This window comes from Ambystoma mexicanum, chromosome 11 (genome assembly GCF_040938575.1).
Source record: "Ambystoma mexicanum isolate Mex_15411 chromosome 11, UKY_AmexF1_1, whole genome shotgun sequence".
NCBI lineage: Eukaryota > Metazoa > Chordata > Amphibia > Caudata > Ambystomatidae > Ambystoma > Ambystoma mexicanum.
The window spans coordinates 753,445,224-753,464,175 of NC_090934.1; the positions used below are offsets into that span (position 1 = coordinate 753,445,224).

The window sequence follows — 18,952 nt, forward strand, 5'->3', positions numbered from 1 at the left end:
AGTACAAGCTTATACTAAAGGTTGCGTTGCCTATACCTGTAGTCATAGTTGTTTGCAGTGTTCCCAGAGGGTACTGCATACAAACTTTGCCTAACATTCACCAAATGGGTCCATCTTCCCCTGACCTGCTGTATAGCCTGTCTAAACCAAGTCTGTCTTGGGTTTTACCTACCTGGAATAACGAGTCATTCTCAAAGCTTAACATTGGTTTGTGCTTTCCCTGGTCTGTTTTATACAGATTCTAAAACAGTCTTAGGTTTATACCTACCTTTAATTTGCCGATAGCTCCTTTAAAATGTATATGGGTTTTACTTACCTTCCTCTGCCTTGGGCCATCCTAAAATAAGTTAGAAAATTATTGCTTACCTTAGTCCGAGTTCCACTGACCTGAAAAGCAACTGTAATTGTACATTACACCAAAGGGTCTTACCAAGTATAACTGTTATCCTGAATGTGGTTATTAGTTTCTACTGTTCCTTGAATTGTTGTTCCACTATTCAGAAAAGTATACTTGCAGGTTGGTTTACTAAATGGATCCTTAACTGAGTGTCACTGCACAACTGCTAGTGTCTACTAGCCTTGCATTACTGAAAGTAATCATAAAGTAACTTATGGTTTTACACCCCATGAATAGGTGTGTCCTATACTAAATGTTTTCGGACAGGGTCTGAGTTGCCTAGAAATACTGTTAGTTTTCTAAATAAGGTTTATGCTTTGGTCTGTTTACCTTCAAACCTAGTGTTGTGTTTTTATAATGTGTTTATGACTATGACCAAGTACTTTCCACCTCAAGACTTAACATGGCCTAACTCTATTCATAAACATTTTTATTTTAATAATACTTCTGGTTTTAAGTGTTTCTGTTGAACCCTTGGTATACTACAAGTTCTTTGTACCTTCCTACAGCCCTCGCTCCCTCCTAAAATAAGCCTGGGTGCACTGTCTACGCTACCATATACTCAGGTGGTACAGCCTTGTACTAAGAGTTGAGTCATGTACTGTCTCAGTTGAATGTTTGTTTATTCATTTGTAGGGCGCACCGAACACTAAGGTAACTGGGCGCAACAGAGTACAAGAATATTTAAAACTTAGTTACACAGTGAGGAAGATACAGTAAGATACATACATACATTACACATTAGAAAAATCTAGTGCGGTTCATACATACATGCATACATACATTAAGGGCGGGGGCCAGGTACAGGTACTTGCAAGTGCAGGAGAAGGTTTCAGAGGCTAGTACATGGGCATATATTGGTTAGTCATAATGGTCGTTGGCGCGTAGCCAGTTGAGAGTGTTAAGTCTAAAGCTGTAGTAATTTGTCTATTCCGAGGTCAAGTGCAAGTGCATTTCACAACTGGGCAGCTTTTACCGGGAAGCTATTTCCGCCCGTTTTTTTTTGCGTAAATCTGGTTATCTGTAGGCAGTGGGAATTAGCCTCTGTAGGCAGTGGGAATTAGCCGCTCTAGAGGGGTGAGTCGAGGTTTGTTTGTTTTATTATTTATAATGCACACCAGACCCCGGGGTAATAGGGCGCAGCATTACAGGATATGCGAGGCATAGGTTACATAATTAGGTAGTTAAGTTGTATCGCTGGTACAGAGAATTATATACAGAAAATGATATACAGAATATTAAACATTTTGCAGGAAGTATATCATCAGTATAGTGGAGGTAAGTAGTGCTGGCTAGCTGATCAATTGTTTCAGATGGTTAATGTAATAAGATCTGAATTTCGGGTAGGATTTCTCCTCGCGTATAGTGTGGGGTAGTGAGTTCCATACTTGGGCTGCACGGAGAGGGAAGCTGGCGCCTCTGGCCTTGGTGAGTTTAAATTTAGGTTAGTAGCGGAACCAAGAATCAGGATCTCTGTTTTGTCATCATCCAGGCAGAGGCCATGGGTTGCCATCCATGCCTGAATGAGGAGGTATATTTAATTTACCAAGGCCGTATCAGAGACAAAGTTGCCCGAAAGGGGAATGAGGTACTGGTTGTCATCTGCGTAATTTGTGTAGGTGACAACCAGTCTGTCCAATTTGTCAAATAGGGGCTTGGTAAATATGTTATACATAGTTGCCGAGACGCACAAGCCTTGTGGAACACCGCAGGTTGTCTGTATTGGGTCCGCTGAAGCCGATGTGGAGAAAACGCTCATTGTTCTATTGTCTAAAAATGACTGGACCCAGGCTATAGCTTCACTCGAGAAGTGGGCAGCCGATGCTAGGTGTTTGCACAAAACTGCATGGTCCACCAAGTCAAATGCTGCCTACAGGTCAAGGAGGAGCAGCATGGCGGCGTTTCCTTTCCTTGAATGGTTTTACTAAGCCCTTAGTTGTACTTCATAAAAATTGTCCAAACAGCCTCCTAAAATCTGTCGACCAGGCCAGATTATAGAAATCCATCTGAATATTCATCAGCCGTTTTAACGGCATATGGTCAGTCTATACTGTGAAGTGAGTCCCAAAGAGGTATTCATATTCATTTAATTGATTGAACGCTTTCGTCAAATCACGTAATAGGTACAAAAAGCGTGGTATATACAAAATGTTTAATAAAATCAAAGTAACAAGCAGTGGAAAGTAATAAATAATCGATTATTGAAAGAGCAGACAGGAGAGGCGTTTGGAGGTTAGTTTGAAAAATACATAAGGAGAGAGAGGAAGGGATAGAGAGAAGGAGAGACTTCCAGTTTTGAGAAGAGTAGGGCAAAAAAACAAACAGAAAGACGCACAAGAGGGTTTGGGGACTGAGAGCAAGATCTGATTCTGGGAGCAAAGCACTCAGGAGGGGGGAGTAGAGCGAGACCAGTGAAGAGAAATAGAGATGGGCGAGACCATGGATACACTTAAAGAAGATGGACAGGAAGTGACAGAAAAGGCATGACTCAGAAGAGACAGATTACAGAAGGGGTTATAGAAGAGTGAAGAGAAAAGATGAGATCAACAGAATATTTGAAAATAGAGCAGAGGGGCAAGGTGGGAGGCAGGCAGACCAAAGAGAAGGGCAGAGCAGTAGTTGATGCAAGAAAAGACCAAATAAAAAGTGAGTAGCTTAGTGGTATGAAAGGAAAGAGGGACGGGCACAGCGTATGTAGAATAAAGCAAAGCGACAGCAGCGGCAGTGTGAGAAATATGGAAAGAGGGGTCAAAGAGAACAACAAGATCACAAGGTGATGAAGAAATTGGGAGAAGCAAAGGAGGAAAGGAGAGGAAAGAAGGGGGATAGTAGCAGCAGGGAAGAAAAGGAACTCTGTCTTAGAGGGGTTAAGGAAGTTGGGAGACATCCATAGTTGAATGGCAGAGAGACAGCTAGACATCTCAGGGTCTCCACTTAAGGGCCCACATAATGGAAAAACACTTTCCAGTGTGGACCTGCACAAAGATTTTATGCAACTTTTCCTCCATTGTTCTCTATGGAACCCCATTCTTCTTTTTGTGTTCTGATCCTGACCAGACATTTTGAAGGGAAGTAAAGGAGCTTTATTTAGTTCCCTTCACTTTTGTTAATTTGTTATGGGGAAAACGAATAGTCCTTCAGACTGACAGTACCGAGTAACTGTTTTTGAATTCTTTAAATTGCACACAGCACAGTTCAGTTCAGTGCAGTGCAGTGCAATGGGGATATCTATGCAACTCCTTACCATTTTACATTTGGGATTTTTATTGATGTTTTGTAAAGACATAAATAAATAATAGTACCTTTATAATTGACTGTCCAAGCTGAATTATGTGTTATTATGTGTGGAAGCAGTGGTGCCCTTGACCACGCTAACACTCCTGAGATTGCATACAACCTTTTTTCGCATTTTGGCTAAACTCTCAGTCTCCATGTTCACCATAACTAGGGTGTACTCCCAGGGTTGATTTTAGAAATCCATCTGAACACCAATCAATTTTTAACATTGCACTCTACAGTTAAAGGAATCAAGAATATGCAAAAACATGTTTACAACCCACAAATCAAAAGCACTCATTACCATCTGTACGGCGCTGATGTACTGTTTCTGCTCAACATAAATGTGTGCCAGGTTCAGCCAAACATCACTGATATCTGCTGTTGCCTCTCTCACTTGGGCAAAAACATCTCTAGCCTCACGGACATAGCCTTTATGTGCCAATACAGCTCCTGAAAGAGATTAAAATCCCTATTGTTAAATGTATAAAGTTCATGGAAAACAGCAAACAAAAGTATGCCCTACGGAGTTAACACAATGACATTTGTTAGGAGCGTATCCTCTTCATTAAGGGTGTGAGAAAGGCCTTCCCACAACTAGGCATCAGAGCATCCTCTCCGTCCACCTGACCCTCCTAGTACTAAATGTGCCGGAACAGTCAAGGCTAAACTCTTAGGAGGGTAGCAGTGTGATTAGAGGTACAGTTTAGCACTTAGAACATTTAATAAAGGAATGTCCACACAATATATTAGTTGCAATTTAAGTATCTACTGTGCAGGAACTATTATATTCTGCAAGTTACAGTTAAGTAACAGTGTTACAAGAGTTCTGTGTCATTTGTATATGACCCTACCTGCTAAAATCACAGGATTAACCGGGACCTCTGGGAATCTAGGTTGATCAGTGGAGGGTTTGAAATGTCCCAGAAGCAACTTTATTCTTATTACAATAAACATCTCCCACAGAGTTCAACGTAAGCAGCACAAACAATATGTCTACCTTGGCAGAGGAGGTGGATTTCTAAAATCAGCCATGGGGCGTGGGCACGTGTATTAGGAGGCCACCCTATGTATTGTGAACAGGTAAAACACAGACGTTAGCAAACACCCAATCAAGTTAGAGTGGAAGATCAGTCAATGCTTAGCCTCGGGAGAAGCGTAACCGTTGTCTAGTGCTACAATGAGTCCACACACAGCAACACCAGTAATTTAAGTTAGACAGTATTTGAAAATAGTTATTTATTAGGCCCTTATGAACACACTAAGCAAAGGACAAGTGTTAGAATTGATACCTAAACTATGGCCTGGTGGATGCAGGTTTAGAAGGCCACCCTTGTTATTGTGAACAGGGAGCAACGTCTGAGAGTTTAGCCAAACCAATCGAGGTAGCATGGAGAGAGACTGAGGCTAAATCTCAGGAGAGTCGAGTGGGGTCAGGGGTCCGCAATGAGTCCACACAGTGAAACACCCTGGATTACAAACAGAGTTAGTTACAAAACTAACTATTATAGGCCCCCGAAAACAGACGAAAATGGACTTCGCAGGTAAAAATATCACACAATGCTAGAGATTAAAAAAACATACGCAGTCATGTAGTTGGTGCAAATTAAAACAATCCTACCCCACATTACATCTCAAAAAAGGCAAGTGATTAGGTTAGCACCAACTTTACACAGGATTTACAATCCTAACTTTAGAAGTCCAACCCTAAATTGTATGGGGCTTTGTGCCCAAATTTTCAAAGTTTTCCTGTAGTTTAGGAGTTGGTAAACAATTAGGAGAGGGGTCTGGGGATACGAGGATGGGTCCAAAAGTTAGATGAAGTAGTAGGGGGGGGCAGGTAAGTATCACTATAATTTACCACCCGTACTCGCATTTCTCTTCTGAGTTGGTGAGTCGTCATGAGGGTTTTCTGAAGTAGGTTGTCCCGCCTTTGGTTCTGGTCGTAGGTGCCAACGAGCTGCGGGGCCAAGAAGAGTTTGGGCTATGGATGGAAGCTTGGTGCAACCTCTCAGACAAACAATGCAAGAACCACCACTGCAGCACTCTGCCAGAACACTTAACTAGGCGCAGGAAAGCAGGTTCCAGGGACGCCCATCATTGCACGGCGACCCCAGGCGTCACAATTGTCGTGGTTGAAGAAAGCCTCCTATCTCAGGACCTGTCGATCGCAAGGAGCTGAAAGTCAGAGAGGACCACTTGTCACACAAGCTGAAGAACCCTGGAGTTCCGGGCCAAATCTCGGAACAGCGGCACTTCTGTTGCAGTAGGCCAATCTGGAGCTGGCGCCAACTTGCTTGAGTACCAGAATATCTACAAGGAGCTCTTCCTTTATGCTAAGGTACTGTGTTGACTTGGGTAATACTTACCTCAAGTGTTGTCGATCCTGTGAGGCTGAGTGTGCGATTTGTGTGTTTAGGAGTTTGCCCATAACGTTCGCTCAGGCCACACACTGAAAATCCTACAGGGGGGAGTCTGAAGTCCCTGAACACTATAAGCAAACTTTGTAGCTGATTCTTACCCATTGAAGACTATATCCACTGGAACTCTGACTTTCCTGTAATTGAACCCTATCCCGACCTGCCTACAGCTGGCTCCTAGAACCACAGGGTCCCTTCCACTGCTTCTGAGAAAACGTATGCTATAGACTAGGGATGACTTTTAAAGATAAGGCTTCTGTCTTGAAAATATAACAAGTGGTAAGGAACAAGTTACTTAACTGTAACTGTTCTCCAGCATGGGTCTGGCATGGATTCACATGCTCATGAATATTCCCTGTCAGGCCGGGAATCCTCGGTAAAAGAAAAAAAACTGTCAGTTTCATTTCTGAATTGCCTTTCTCCTAACAACCAATCACTGAACTCTGAGTCATAGTGCCCCCAGCCAATGACTGCCCTCTACCTAAACCCCTCCTCTGGCAGCCATCTTCAACGGGCGATAAAGGCATCAGAAAAAACATAGGAAACACCAAGGGCTCATTTAGATGAGTCACCTTGGGCATGAAGGAGGGTTGCGTCCGCAGCACCACCCTTGTCTCATGGAAAGTCAAGTAAGGTGGTTTACAGGAGAGAGCCTGGATCTCTCCCACTCGCCATGCAGAGGTGATGGCTGTTAGGGAGAATTCTCATAAATAAGTTACTCACTGTAGTGACTAACGTACTCTTAGTCCATAGTCCACTTTCCTCCATACTGTATGGGCGTCCCTTCCAAGGGACGCTAGACGGAACCTTTTTCACCAGAAAAAACCTTCTTCCCTTTTAAATTTAAAGGCGCGGCCCAGGGTGCATGCGCTGCCCTGATTCCGCCCTCCGGCGCCACACCTCAGCCCCCATTGACACGTCGACAATAGATTTAACATTGCCTAATGACACCAGTATCATTAGGGGGGAGGTTGGTGGAACGTATGGTGAAAAGGAGACTATGGACGAAGAGTACGTCAATCACTACGGTGAGTAACTTCTTACGTCCTGTCCCCTTTCCTCCAAACTGTATGGGCGATTACAACTGATTGTAGCCCCAGGGTGGAGAGGAGACCCTTAATAAGCAAAAGCCTGTCTGAAAGCCGCATCAGATCTAGAGCCAGCATCCAAACAGTAATGCTTGCAGAAAGCCGAGGGAGAGGCCCAAGTGGCCGCCCTGCTTAAGACTTGCCAAGGGACATGGCGCTGCAAGGCGATGGCCATTGCCTTGGCCCCGACTGCGTGGCCATGCATGTTGGCCGGGAGTGGCTTGTGCTAGCCCTCATACGCTTCTTTGATGGCAGAGACCATCCAGCAGGATATGGAGGCCTTAGAGGCCCGATTGTCACTTTTGGAGCCTCGAGGCAAAGCTCCGAAAGTGACAAACGGAGCATGTCCAAGAAGAATCTTAGGGCACGCCTGACATCCAGGCAGTTGGAACCTTGGGCAGAAATGCCGGTTGCATCCGCATGACTACCTTGTCCTTGTGAAAGGTGGTATATGGTTCAGAGGTCGACCAGCGCCTGGATCTCGCCTCTCTGCGAGCCGAGGTAAGACTGACTAGTAAGGCCATCTTGATGGTGACCAGCGTAATGTCCACGGACGCCATTGGCAAGAATGGTTTGTGCGCCAGGGAGCCCAAGACTATGTTAAGGTCTCACAGAGGGTACAGCCTCTTGACTGACGGGTAGAGCCTAGCTAGACCAGTCAAGTGTTTGACAAAAGGGTTGGAGGAGGAACAAATGCTTTCCTCTGAATTCCTGTAAGCCCCAATGGCTGCAAGGTATGTACGGCAGGTGTCCACCTGTACGCCAGAATGAGCAAGGTACGCCGAAAAAGAGAGCACGTCGTCCAAATTGCAGGCCAAGGGGTTACATCCCTTGGAATCTGCCCAGTGGCAGAATCTGGTCCATTTGCTTTTGTACTGGGCCCTGGTGACTTTGCTCCTGGCACCCTGTATGATCTCCATATTGGCCTGTGAGAGGCTAAGGTGCCGAAGCGTTACCTGCTCAGGTACCATGCTGTGAGGGCTAGTTTCCCTGGCGCGGGCTGGATAATTCTGCTCCCTGCTGCGCCAGAAGATGTGCTGGGCCCATCGGAAGGTTTATCAGGGGCACCTCAGAGGCTGAGCAGTTCTGAAAACCATGGCCTGGCCGGCCCACATGGAGATATCAGAATGATGAGTCGTCGATGGGACTCTTGATCTTGCAAATTACCCTGTGGATCAGGGGAGTGGGCGGAAAGGCATAGGCTTTCACGCCGGTCGACTAGAGGTGAAATGCGTCGCCTAGAGAGCCGGTGCCCTGACCCTTCCAGGGTGCGAACTGGGGACACTTCTTGTTGTGCCAGGTGGCAAAGAGATCTCTACTTGGGGGCGACCCCTCCTGTTGAAGATCTTTTGAATAATGAGGTTGTTTAGCTGCCACTTGTAATTGTCTGCTTCCAGCCTTCTGAGCTTGTCCGCCTCCAGGTTGGATTCCTCCGGGAGGTGGACTGCCGAGAGGAAAATGCTGTTTGAGGGCCCAATCCACATGCTGATTGCCAGTCTGCACAGAGGAGGGGATCTGATGCCTCCCTGCTTGTTGACGTAGTACATGCTGGTTGAGTGGTCTGTCTAGATGAGGACAACCTTGCCCTTGAGGAATGCTCTGAGCGCTGGCCAGATGGCGTTCAGCTTCAACCAATTGATGTGGTATTCCTGCTCCTGTCGAGCCGAGGTACCGTGGACTGAGAGATTGTCCAGGGTGGCTCCCCAGCCCTCGAGCGAGGAGTCTGTGGTGATGGTGGCCAAAAGGGCTTGCCCGTCCGTAGGTTGCAGTCCATGGACCACCAAGTTAGGTCCGGGTGGAGAGATGGAGGAATGTTGATCTGGGACTGCGAGCCCCGCTCCTGATTCCATGAGGCCGCGAAGTGCAGCTGAATCCTTCTCATCCTTAGCCTCGTGTGCGGCACAGCTAACAGGACCGCCGCCAGTAGATCCATGAGATGTTGGTACCACCATTCTTAGGTCACCTCTTTGCTGAGGAAGTGGGCGGTGGCCCTCTTGTTGGCCGAGATTTTGTCCGCTGACGGGAAAACCCTCTTGGAGCACGTGTCCCAAATGAGGCCCAGGAAAGTCCGAGTCTGCGTAGGCGGCAGCTGTAACTTCTTGAGGTTCTGCGAGAAGCCCAGGTCGTGCAGTGGGTTCATAAGGGCATGGGAAGAGTGGAGAACCACTTCGGAGATCTAGCCCTGACGAGCCAGTCGTCGAGGTATGGGTAGATGTGGAGGCCCTGCGCTTTGAGGAAGGCCGCCACGGCCTTTTTGGTAAAGACGCTGGGGGCCGGGTTGAGGCCAAATGGAAGCACTTTGTATTGGAAATGGTACCCCATGATCCTGAACCGTAGGAAGGAACGATGGGGCTGCCAAATCGGGACGTGTAGGTACGCGTTCTTCAGATCCAGGGAGCACATCCAGTCTCCCTTGTCCAATGGCTCTGCTCTAAAAGCTGGCGTAACCATCTTGAATTCTTGCAGGGACAGCTTGAGGGTGGAAAGGTCCAGCACAACTCCCAGGGTCGCTGGTGGTTTTACTGAATGGTGAAAATCCTGGCGTAGAAGCCAAAGCCACGCTGGGAGGCTGGGACTTCCTTCACTGCCTGGCTCTCTAGGAGCGACCGGATCTCTGCCAAAAGGGTTGCTGTCCCAACCTGTGGGAGTGGAGGGGAGGGGAGGAGGGAGGAGAGGATGGGATAGGATAGGAAGGCGGTACCCTGTGGATACTACGGAGAGGATCCAAGGCTCTGCGAAATTCTAGCGCCAGAATTGTGCATGGAGAGCAAGCCTGACCCCCATCGGAGACACATGGACCCGAAGGGGCGTGTCATGCCTTCTTTCCCTCGGAGGCTGATGCTGAGGGGGAGGAGAGGGGAGAGACTAGGAAAAGCCCTTGCTCCCCCCACCCCCCTTTTGTTGTTTACGCCAGCTCTGAGACGGCGAGCTGTCCGGCTGCCTGGATCTGCGGTCCTGGAAGCCACGGAACCCTCCATATGTACGACCCTTTTCCGAGCGCTGCTAAGATTGGGTGTACGAATTGATCATGGTCTTTGTAAGAATGGATAAAGACTTTTGTCCAGTTCTTCGTCTGTAGAGGAGTAGAAGAGGCCCTCCCCCGCTCGAACGCTAGATCTAGATTGGGCTCCTGGGCATCCGGGTTGAATTTCGTTGCCCGGAGCCAGGCTGTTCTCCTCATGTCCAAGGCAATGCAGATGGCACAGCCTGAGGTATCGATATGAGCCACTGTGGATTCCATGAGGTCACGCGCCACAAGCTTAGCTTCCGCTAGCCCCGCCTTACAGCATGATTGGCACTGGGTGGGGAGTTCCAGGAGGAAATCCGCAATTTCCCACCATAACCTTTGGTTGGCGGCAGACAGCATGTCATCTGCGTTGGCCTGACGCAGGTGCAAGGAGGCGTTGGAGTAGCTATTCTTGCCGTACGCCTCCAAGATGTTCTCCTTCCCTAGTAGCACCGCAGAGGTGGTTGAGGACGACTGAGGCTTGGAGTATAGTGATGCCGCAGCGATCACCGAGTAGTATGGCTGAGGATGGGTCGAGACTACTTGACGTTCAGGCAGGTAGACTTCAATCGGTCAATCGGCAGGAGTCGATTGACCGGCTGGACCGAGTGGGGCTTGAGCCAAACCTTCTTGGCCAGGGAGACTACATCGGTTTGCAGTGGAATCCCCGTGTTGGCAGAAGGGCGTCTTGTGAGGACGTCAGCCAGAACCCCTTCTGCCAGCTGTTCGACCTCAGGTTGGGGGAGGACAGGTACTCAACCAGGCCAGCAAGATGTTCGTAGAAGGCTCTGGCTGAGGATGGCATGTCCGGGTCCTCCTCCTCGTCTGTATCCTGTGGATCTGGAGGATCTTGTGGAGGAGAAGTAGATTAAGCCCGGGGCTGGGGTACAGGAACCACAGCCGGAGGTCGAGGAGGCGGCGGAGGTTGCGGAGTTGGCTGTGGAGCCTGAGGAGGCAGCTGCACTGGGGCCCCGATGGAGGCGTCTGTGGTACCGCTAGCATGGTGGGGATGACTTCCCTGATGAAGTCCTTGATGATGACCCCCATCTGAGGCGACCTCATGAGGCCGAGAAACTTCTAGAAGAGCACCTCCTCACTGGCCAAAGAGTTGGCAGGGGGTACCAACAGGGTAGCGGGGGGCTGCTGGAGCCGCTGCATGCCCTGTCCATATGGGCGCAAAGGAAATCTGCCCGCGCAAATGAGGGGTAGACGGTAGGCCACGTACCTGGTTGAGGCCAGTCCCACCTTGACACTCGTTCTTCGCTGAACTCCTGGAATGGCATCGGACGGGTGACTCTTACTGGCACGGCAGCCATTTTGTCGGGCTGCCTGCCACGTGCCTGCGATGTGCCTGCGACGTGGTGCTCGGCACATTGGGCCCAGCCTCGACCAAGACTCTTGCGTGTGGATCACAAGGCCTATCCTGCTCCTCAGCCCGGTAGGTGTGACACCCTCGACCCAGGGGTTGGAAGAGATGCGTTTAGGCGCCCCCTCGGACGTATTGCCGGTGTTAGGGTGTAGCCCCTTAGGCATATTGCCCGTGTTACGGCGTAGCCCCTCGGCCATGGTGCAAGTAAAGGGGCATAACCCCTCAGGTTTAGACCCAGTACATGAACCTTCCGGTCCCTCACACTGTGCCTGGGAGGATCAAAGGATCCCTCGACCCGAAGGCCGGTAGCTGTAGCAGCCTCGGTGCACGTGCTGGTACAAGGACCTGTCCGGTCCCTCCCGCATGGGAGAGTCCCTGAGAAGGAGTCTCCCTTGTGGGGTGCGCTGGAAAATATCGGCCCTACCTTGGGCCTGCTTCGATGCTTCACGAAGTGCTTGAGATCTTCTGGAGGCGACTTCTGGAAGAGCTCCCTCCACCTAGCTCGTCTGTTCTCCAGAGCCTTCGAGGACAGCGAGTCACACGCCAAACATGATTGCCAACCGTGGTCTTGTCCAAGGCAACATAGGCAGAGGGCGTGGGGCTCTGAAGTTGGGAAGAACCTGTTGCTGGATGGACACCTGCTGAACCATGTAGAAGTCGACATGCACCGGGGAGGAGCGTGACGCCCGAGGACAGAGTATCTGAATGATAGATGAGACAAAATAAAAAGACAAAGTGAAGAAGTATCCGTGCGTGGAGTTACATGGCCAAAGGCAAACGCAGGAGCACTGGTGAATTCGGCCCGTACCCGTTGATGCGGAAAAGCGGACTGAGGTGTGGCGCCGAAGGGCGGAGTCAGGGCAGCACATGCTCCCTGGGCCACACCTCTAAATTTAAAGCGGAAGAAGGTGTTTTCTTGTGAAAAAGGTTCCGTCTCCCGTCCCTTGGAAGGGACGCCCATACAGTATGGAGGAAAGATTGAGGACTTTTTAACCTGAGAGAGTGAGAGCCTTTTTTCCCCACTCATGTATTTTGATGTGCGTTTTACTCTTGTGTTCTTTGATTATGGAGTTTTAAACAACTCCAGAGGCATAATCTTTTCATGTGTGTTACACCGCACCCTCAGTGCAGTAACACAGGGAAGCCTTTCTAGGATATCCCAAGGTTTAAATACCTTCTCTAGGCTAGACTATTGTTTCCCAGAGAATGTAAAGGTAAATTGACTTTACTAGTCTTTTTAAATTCCTAGACCCAGCACACACTATCTTACAATAGAGTGCTGGAGGGGTTACCTAGTATCCCCTGCGTCTAGAAACTCATGTAGCAGTCAAATGCTACCCTTTCCTATCAAAATGGATGGTGGCAATGGTTTTACAACCAACAACCATGATTCTTCCCGAACGCAGACACCAGTAACGTTAAATCGCAGGAGCCATGTTTTTCAAGATGGCGCCTAAGCCCCCTTTATTTAAACCGGTCGCGGTCTTTTCTCACCATTTCTTTTTGGAAAGGTCCTTCTAGAGTTTATCTCTGCGCGCCAAACTACTTTTGGTCCCTTTGTTTCCATGCCTTATGCGGGCTTCAGGACTGAAGACCGCCTCTGGAGCCTGAGTGTCTGGGGTGGGCAGGAAGTGAGGCAGGTGCCCGAAACTCCCTGTGCTTAGTCTCCTAGGAGACCCAAATGCACTCTGGCGTTATTGGATGGCTGACTGTCCGGCAAGGACAGCCACCCTGCTGGGTGAGTGGCAGCTAGGCTGGAATATATGGGAGAAAACTGTTTAAAAGGCGAGTCTCTTGGATCGGAAGGCAGAGTCGACCACTGGAAAGAAAGAACCGAAGACGAGCTGGAAGAGGACGGCTGCTGCAACGCCTGGACCGGTGGTTTGCCCGGTGAAGCCCTGCTGCAGTTCTGAATCACCAAGTTCATCTCGACAGGGAAGCCCTTCAAGTACGACTTCTTCCCTTGAGTTGGTAGGACCAATCAACTCGTAAGCCACATAGATACCATTCTCTGAGATGTTGTATTTTCCTCAGAGCGCTGCAGGAAACCTAATAGCCAGGGAGAAGGACACCAGTTTGTTTGCTTGAAGACAGCTACCGGAATGGAAGAATTGCCATTTTGCCAGCTTTGTGACCGTCCCTGTGCAGTGCAGGAGTCCCCCGACGTCCTCCCTCTTGTCCCCACGACTGGCTAAGAATGGGGGTCCCATGAGCCTAGTAAGCACCTCATTGAGTACCCACGCCAGGGCCGGAGCCTTCACCGGCGGTAACAAGCGGAACAGTCCTTTGATGAACTCCCTTCACCAGACGGTGCAACCACAAGGAAGATCGTCCCGCAGAACTGGTGTAGCAGGAGATAGCCGCCAGATGTACCTTAATGAAGGCATGGGCCAGTCCTGATTTGGCCAATGACAGCAAATATGGAAGTACTTGAGGAGCCGTGACCCACAAGTGGTTTATCTTCTGAGACCGGCACCAAAGCGCAAAAAGCTTCCATTTGTGTCCGTAGCATTTCAGAGTAGACTATGCTCTAGCCTTGGCAAGAACTTCCTTGCAGTCTGCCGGGAGATCACAGCCACTGAATTCAAGCACTGCAGGAGCTGGTTGAATTTCCACAGAGTTGCTGCTGGAAACCATACAGCCAGGGAGAGGAACACCAGATTGTGTGCGTTGCTTTTAAGTGGCCAAGAGGGTTTGTGGTCATTTGTTCGAATAAAAAGATTTGAATAGCCAAAGTTTTGAAACAAAACTTTCGAAATCAAAAGCTACGGCATGCTATGTAACATGGAAAGTGCATTTCGTTCGAAACCAATCCATCGACAATAGTCATGGATTGGTTTCAACTGAAATGCACTTTTATAAGTTAAAAGTAGCATTTCACTGCCTTTTTGTTTGCAACGTTGAAACGTTACATGGAGCTGACCAGTGCTGAAATTACAGGACTTGACAGCTCCATATAACGTTTCAAAGTTTTTTGTGTATATTGGCATTTAAATGCCTTTTTTTTAAAATAAACTTTGAAACGTTACATGGAGCTGTACAGTCCTGTAATTTCAGCACTGGACAGCTCCATGCAACATTGCAAGGTTTTAGTGTATATTGGGGGGAGCCCCCCTCCCCCCAGCCCCTCCAACCCCGACGCCACCCTCCCAACCCCCTAACCCAAGTTTCAAAAGGCAAACTTTTGAATTTTTTTCGATCAAATTGTCATTCGAAACTTTTGTATTTTGAAAAAAAGATTCGAAAGTTTGCCTTTCGAAACCTTTCTATTTGAAAAAATGACCGTATACTGGCCAAGAGCTCCAGGAAGATCCTCCTGACTCCCACGAAGCAGGACTGACCGAGCCCAAGCCCACTTAACAGAGTGCAGGACCCCAGAAGCAAAGAAAGTCCAGCTCGACAGCCAGGAACCACAGTGTTGCTATTTGCAGTAGACGCCAGGAGCTCAAACACTGAACAGCCACTGAAAGTGAAGTTTTCTGGTCGCGAGTTTTGACCGTCCCAATGCATTGCAGGAGTCTCCTGACGTCCTCCATCTTGTCCCCACGACTGAGGCCCAGGAACAGTGAGACCTGCACAGTAACAGGAGTCATCTGCTGCATCTTTTCTTAATTTTAAGGGTACTGTACAAAGTCTGAGAGAACTTGCCTCTTGCTGTAGAGTTCTTTATATCTTCTACCACTCACAAGACTAATCAGCTTGTGGCCCTACATTTAATTCTTCTTTTCTTCAAAGACTTCTAAAACATTGTGTAAAGACGTTTCCATTTAACTACCAGAGGTGCTTCATCCTATATAAGACTTTTGCCCATTGACTTTGGCCTAGCCTAGTGTACTGAATGACTTTCTGGGGGGATCCAAAAGTATCTGACGGCTTAAGAATAATTGTGGTCTCTTGTATGTTCTAAATAATCTTTTCCTTTTGACTTACCATATGATTCTCAATGCAGCAGTGATATATTAATGTGCCCAGCACCCTAGCAATTGAAGTCACCAGAGGTTGTAGGTAGTGTTTGTGGGCCATCCCAAAAGGGTATCAACTGATTTAGAGATATTAAGAGTGTGTATTTCATGAAGTGTATTTGAGCGTTACAATTATATTGCTCCCTTCTGAAGAAGGCTTATTTTAACTGACTGATAAATGAATAATTGTTTATTCAAGAAACCTTGAGTGTAAGAGTTTATTTGAATACGTGCAAATGTAAATCTCTGTGTAACTACACTACAGCTCACATTGACCCCTCTTGAGATAAACCTGGCTGCTCAACGCGCTACGAAAACTGTAGGACAAGCTTATACCAAAGGTTGTGGTTCCTATACCTGTAGTCAGAGTTGTTTGTAGTCTTCCCAGAGGGTACTGCATACAAACTTTGCCTAACAAAGATTTACATATCAATGATAAATCTACCTGACCTGCGTCAACCCCAGAACTTTGATGGACTGGTAGATGATTTTTCCTTATATCTCAGTGAGTGGGAACTTTTTTCGACACTCACAATCTTTAACTCTTTTTATGGGTGTTGTTTTTAAGACTCTCCATAGTTTCTTAAAAGTTATCCTATTTCACAACTTTTTGGCAATAAGTGCCTATTGTTGCTGGGTTGCCCTAGTGGCTCCCCTTTTAACTACCTCTGGCTAAGATTGTGAGAACTACAGTTCTTACCCATCATCAAACTTTCGCTGTATCCTGGGCCGGCAATATTTCTCCTTCTCGATCACTGAGTCCCACAAGGGTCTGTTCTCGGTCCCTTTTTTCTTGCCCCGGTTATCCTTCCTTTGGAGTGTCACATCACTTCTATGCGGATGACACAGCTCTTTCTCTCCTTCTCATCTTTCACACCTGACATCCAGCTCACCCTCTCATTCTGCCTTACCGCTATTAAGTCGTGGATGACTTCTTTCTTACCCTAAACGCTGGAAAGACCGAAGTCCTTTTCTTTCCTGCTAATGTTCTTCCATCCCTGTCTCCTCCTCCTCCTATCCTTTTTCGTCCCTCAAATTGCTTTGATTTCTCCTATTGCTCGCAATCTCCGTCTTTACCTTGACTCTAATCTCTCCTTCTCCCATCATAAATCACGCGCTGGTTTTCATTTCTATAATATTTGTAAAATTCACCCTTCTCACTTTTCATGCCGCTAAGCTTCTGGTCCATTCACTAGTCTTTTCTCGACTCTTCTACGGCTATGTTCTATTCTTTGGTCTTCCCTGCTCTCGCCTTGCCCCTCTTAAATCAATCTATCACTCCTCTCTGCACTCACTTTGTCTGCTTTCTTACCGTGACTCAATCTCTTCCTCTCTTGACTCTCTCGAATGGCTCTTTTCACTCTGAGCCCAAATCCAACTTCCTTTGTATAGTATTCAAATAGCTCTATGGTCTTGTCCCCCCGATTACCTTGCTTCTCTTCTCTCATTCTATTCTCCCCCCTCGGCCTCTTTGGTCTGCTGGACTTTTCCGACTTTCTGTTCCTCGTGCCCCCACTGCACAATCCCGATTCTGTTCTTTCCAACGTCTTGCCTCTGTTCACTGGAACCTCATCTCTCCGCTCCATTACCTCCTATTTTTTATTTCGCTCTTCCTTTAAAACTAATTTACGTCAGTCATCTGTCTGATTGTTACTGGTTGCCTTTGAACAACATCGTCTATGCTGATTTTATTTTACTGTGCACTATTCTCTGTGAAGCGCTTTGGTAAAAAGCACTATGTAAAATATAATAAAAGACAAATAGAAAATACAGAAAGGATTTTGGATCCCTTTTACATTATATTAGGTAAGACCAGCATCCACCCACCTAATGTGGAGTGCTGGGGTGATGCTGAGAATCCCCTCTCATTTTAAATATAACTTATGTTACAAGGACAAACTCACCTTTAATGGTTAGTGGCAGTGAACCTTTTTTATTAATTCGGTGCACCTTTACCGCAGGCGGTTTGTACAGCCCCGATAAAAGCACCCATGGGTACCCATTTTCCCAAAATTACAGGAGTTGATTGGATGAGTGGCCTCCCAATCTCCCAATCACAAAAAACACCACAAAGCTATACAAAACTCACAAAGGCTTAAGGTTAACACCCCAGCCAACAAAGTACATCATCACAGAAGAAGAGTTGCAGCAAGAAGACTTCATGGTCTGCAGCCAGAAACCCAGTCGATGGGTTCCTTTGTCAAGAAGGAAGACAGGACTTTGGAAGGGATTTTGCAGCAGGGATCACCGGAGAACGCTCCAGGCAAGAGTTTCTTTGCGGCTGGATACGGCTCTGTGGTTTTGGCTCACTTTTCAGGAGCCAGAAGAAGAGTGCTTGTCGGACTCTTCACTTGTAAGATCCAGTACTCTGATGAGGGGACTTTTCAGACTATTCACATCTCTGGAGGTCCAGCAGGATGCAAGCAAAGTTTCAGCTCGATTCAGAAGACCGTGCACAGCACACTGCCTTGAGGTCCCTGGGTATTGAGGTATTGAAGCCCCACAAGGTTGCAGCACGACGTGGGATGGCACAAAATGCAGGTCTTCGAGTCCAGTGGCTCTCAGCAGGCTCCGAGTCGGGGTCGTCATTATCAGAACACCCAGGTTGTTTGGAAGGAAGGATAACAGCAGGCTAGGGTTGTACAGCAGGCTCTCCAGTTACTGGAAATCATCTCAGCCATGGTTGCTTCTTCTTCCTCTTCGTATTCAGGTCCAGTGGTTGGCGACCTTTTCAGCTTCCAGGATTGGACTTTTATGCAGAAGCCCAGCCAATCAAACAGACATGCAACATTCAAACTTGGGGGGATTGGCAGTTCTTTCAGGACAGCCAGCCTCCCAGTTTGAAATGGATTCTCGCAGGCAAGCTGGAAGACAAAGGGCTGAAGATTTTTAGACTCCTCCCTCGCTTCCTGCCTTCACAGACAATCTGGAGCCTGGGCGGGCTTGACAAAGGTCTTCCGCCGAAGATAAAAATCAAACAAAGTAATTTCCCACCCTGGAGTGCAAGGAAAAGACCAATAGGGACCAGAGGCACGAAAAAGGCAAAAAAAAGAAGACGGGCCATTTCAGAAAAAATTGGCACCCATCGGTGCTTTTAACACAGATGTGAAAACAGCCTGCGATAAAGGTGCAACAAATTTGTAAAAAGGTTCACTGCAACCAGCCATTTAAGGTAAGCTTGCCTCTGTAACAGAATTGTTACAGTTCTATTGAGAAAGGGGATACATTGCATCTCCCAGAGCACTCCACGTAAGGTGGGGTGTGCTGGTTTTCATCTATCAAAATGTAGAAGTGATAGAAATATTCTTTCTACCCTTGGGAACTGTAGATCTCACAAGGTTAGCCAGAGAAAGTAAAAGGGGAGCCCAAAGAGCAACCCTGTAACAATAAAGGCACAAGTTACTTACCTGTAACTGTTGTTCTCCAGCATGGG

General features: G+C 47.6%; 1 protein-coding gene across 1 annotated transcript in view; it reads right to left on the reverse strand.

Moving 5' to 3' along the window:
- Positions 1 to 18,952, reverse strand: part of CTR9 (CTR9 homolog, Paf1/RNA polymerase II complex component) — an 861,351-nt gene that overhangs the window by 375,503 nt on the left and 466,896 nt on the right. The window contains exon 16 of the mRNA XM_069623650.1: positions 3,978 to 4,126. Within this exon, the coding sequence (XP_069479751.1) occupies positions 3,978 to 4,126 (149 nt within the window). The remainder of the gene's footprint in view (positions 1 to 3,977; positions 4,127 to 18,952) is intronic.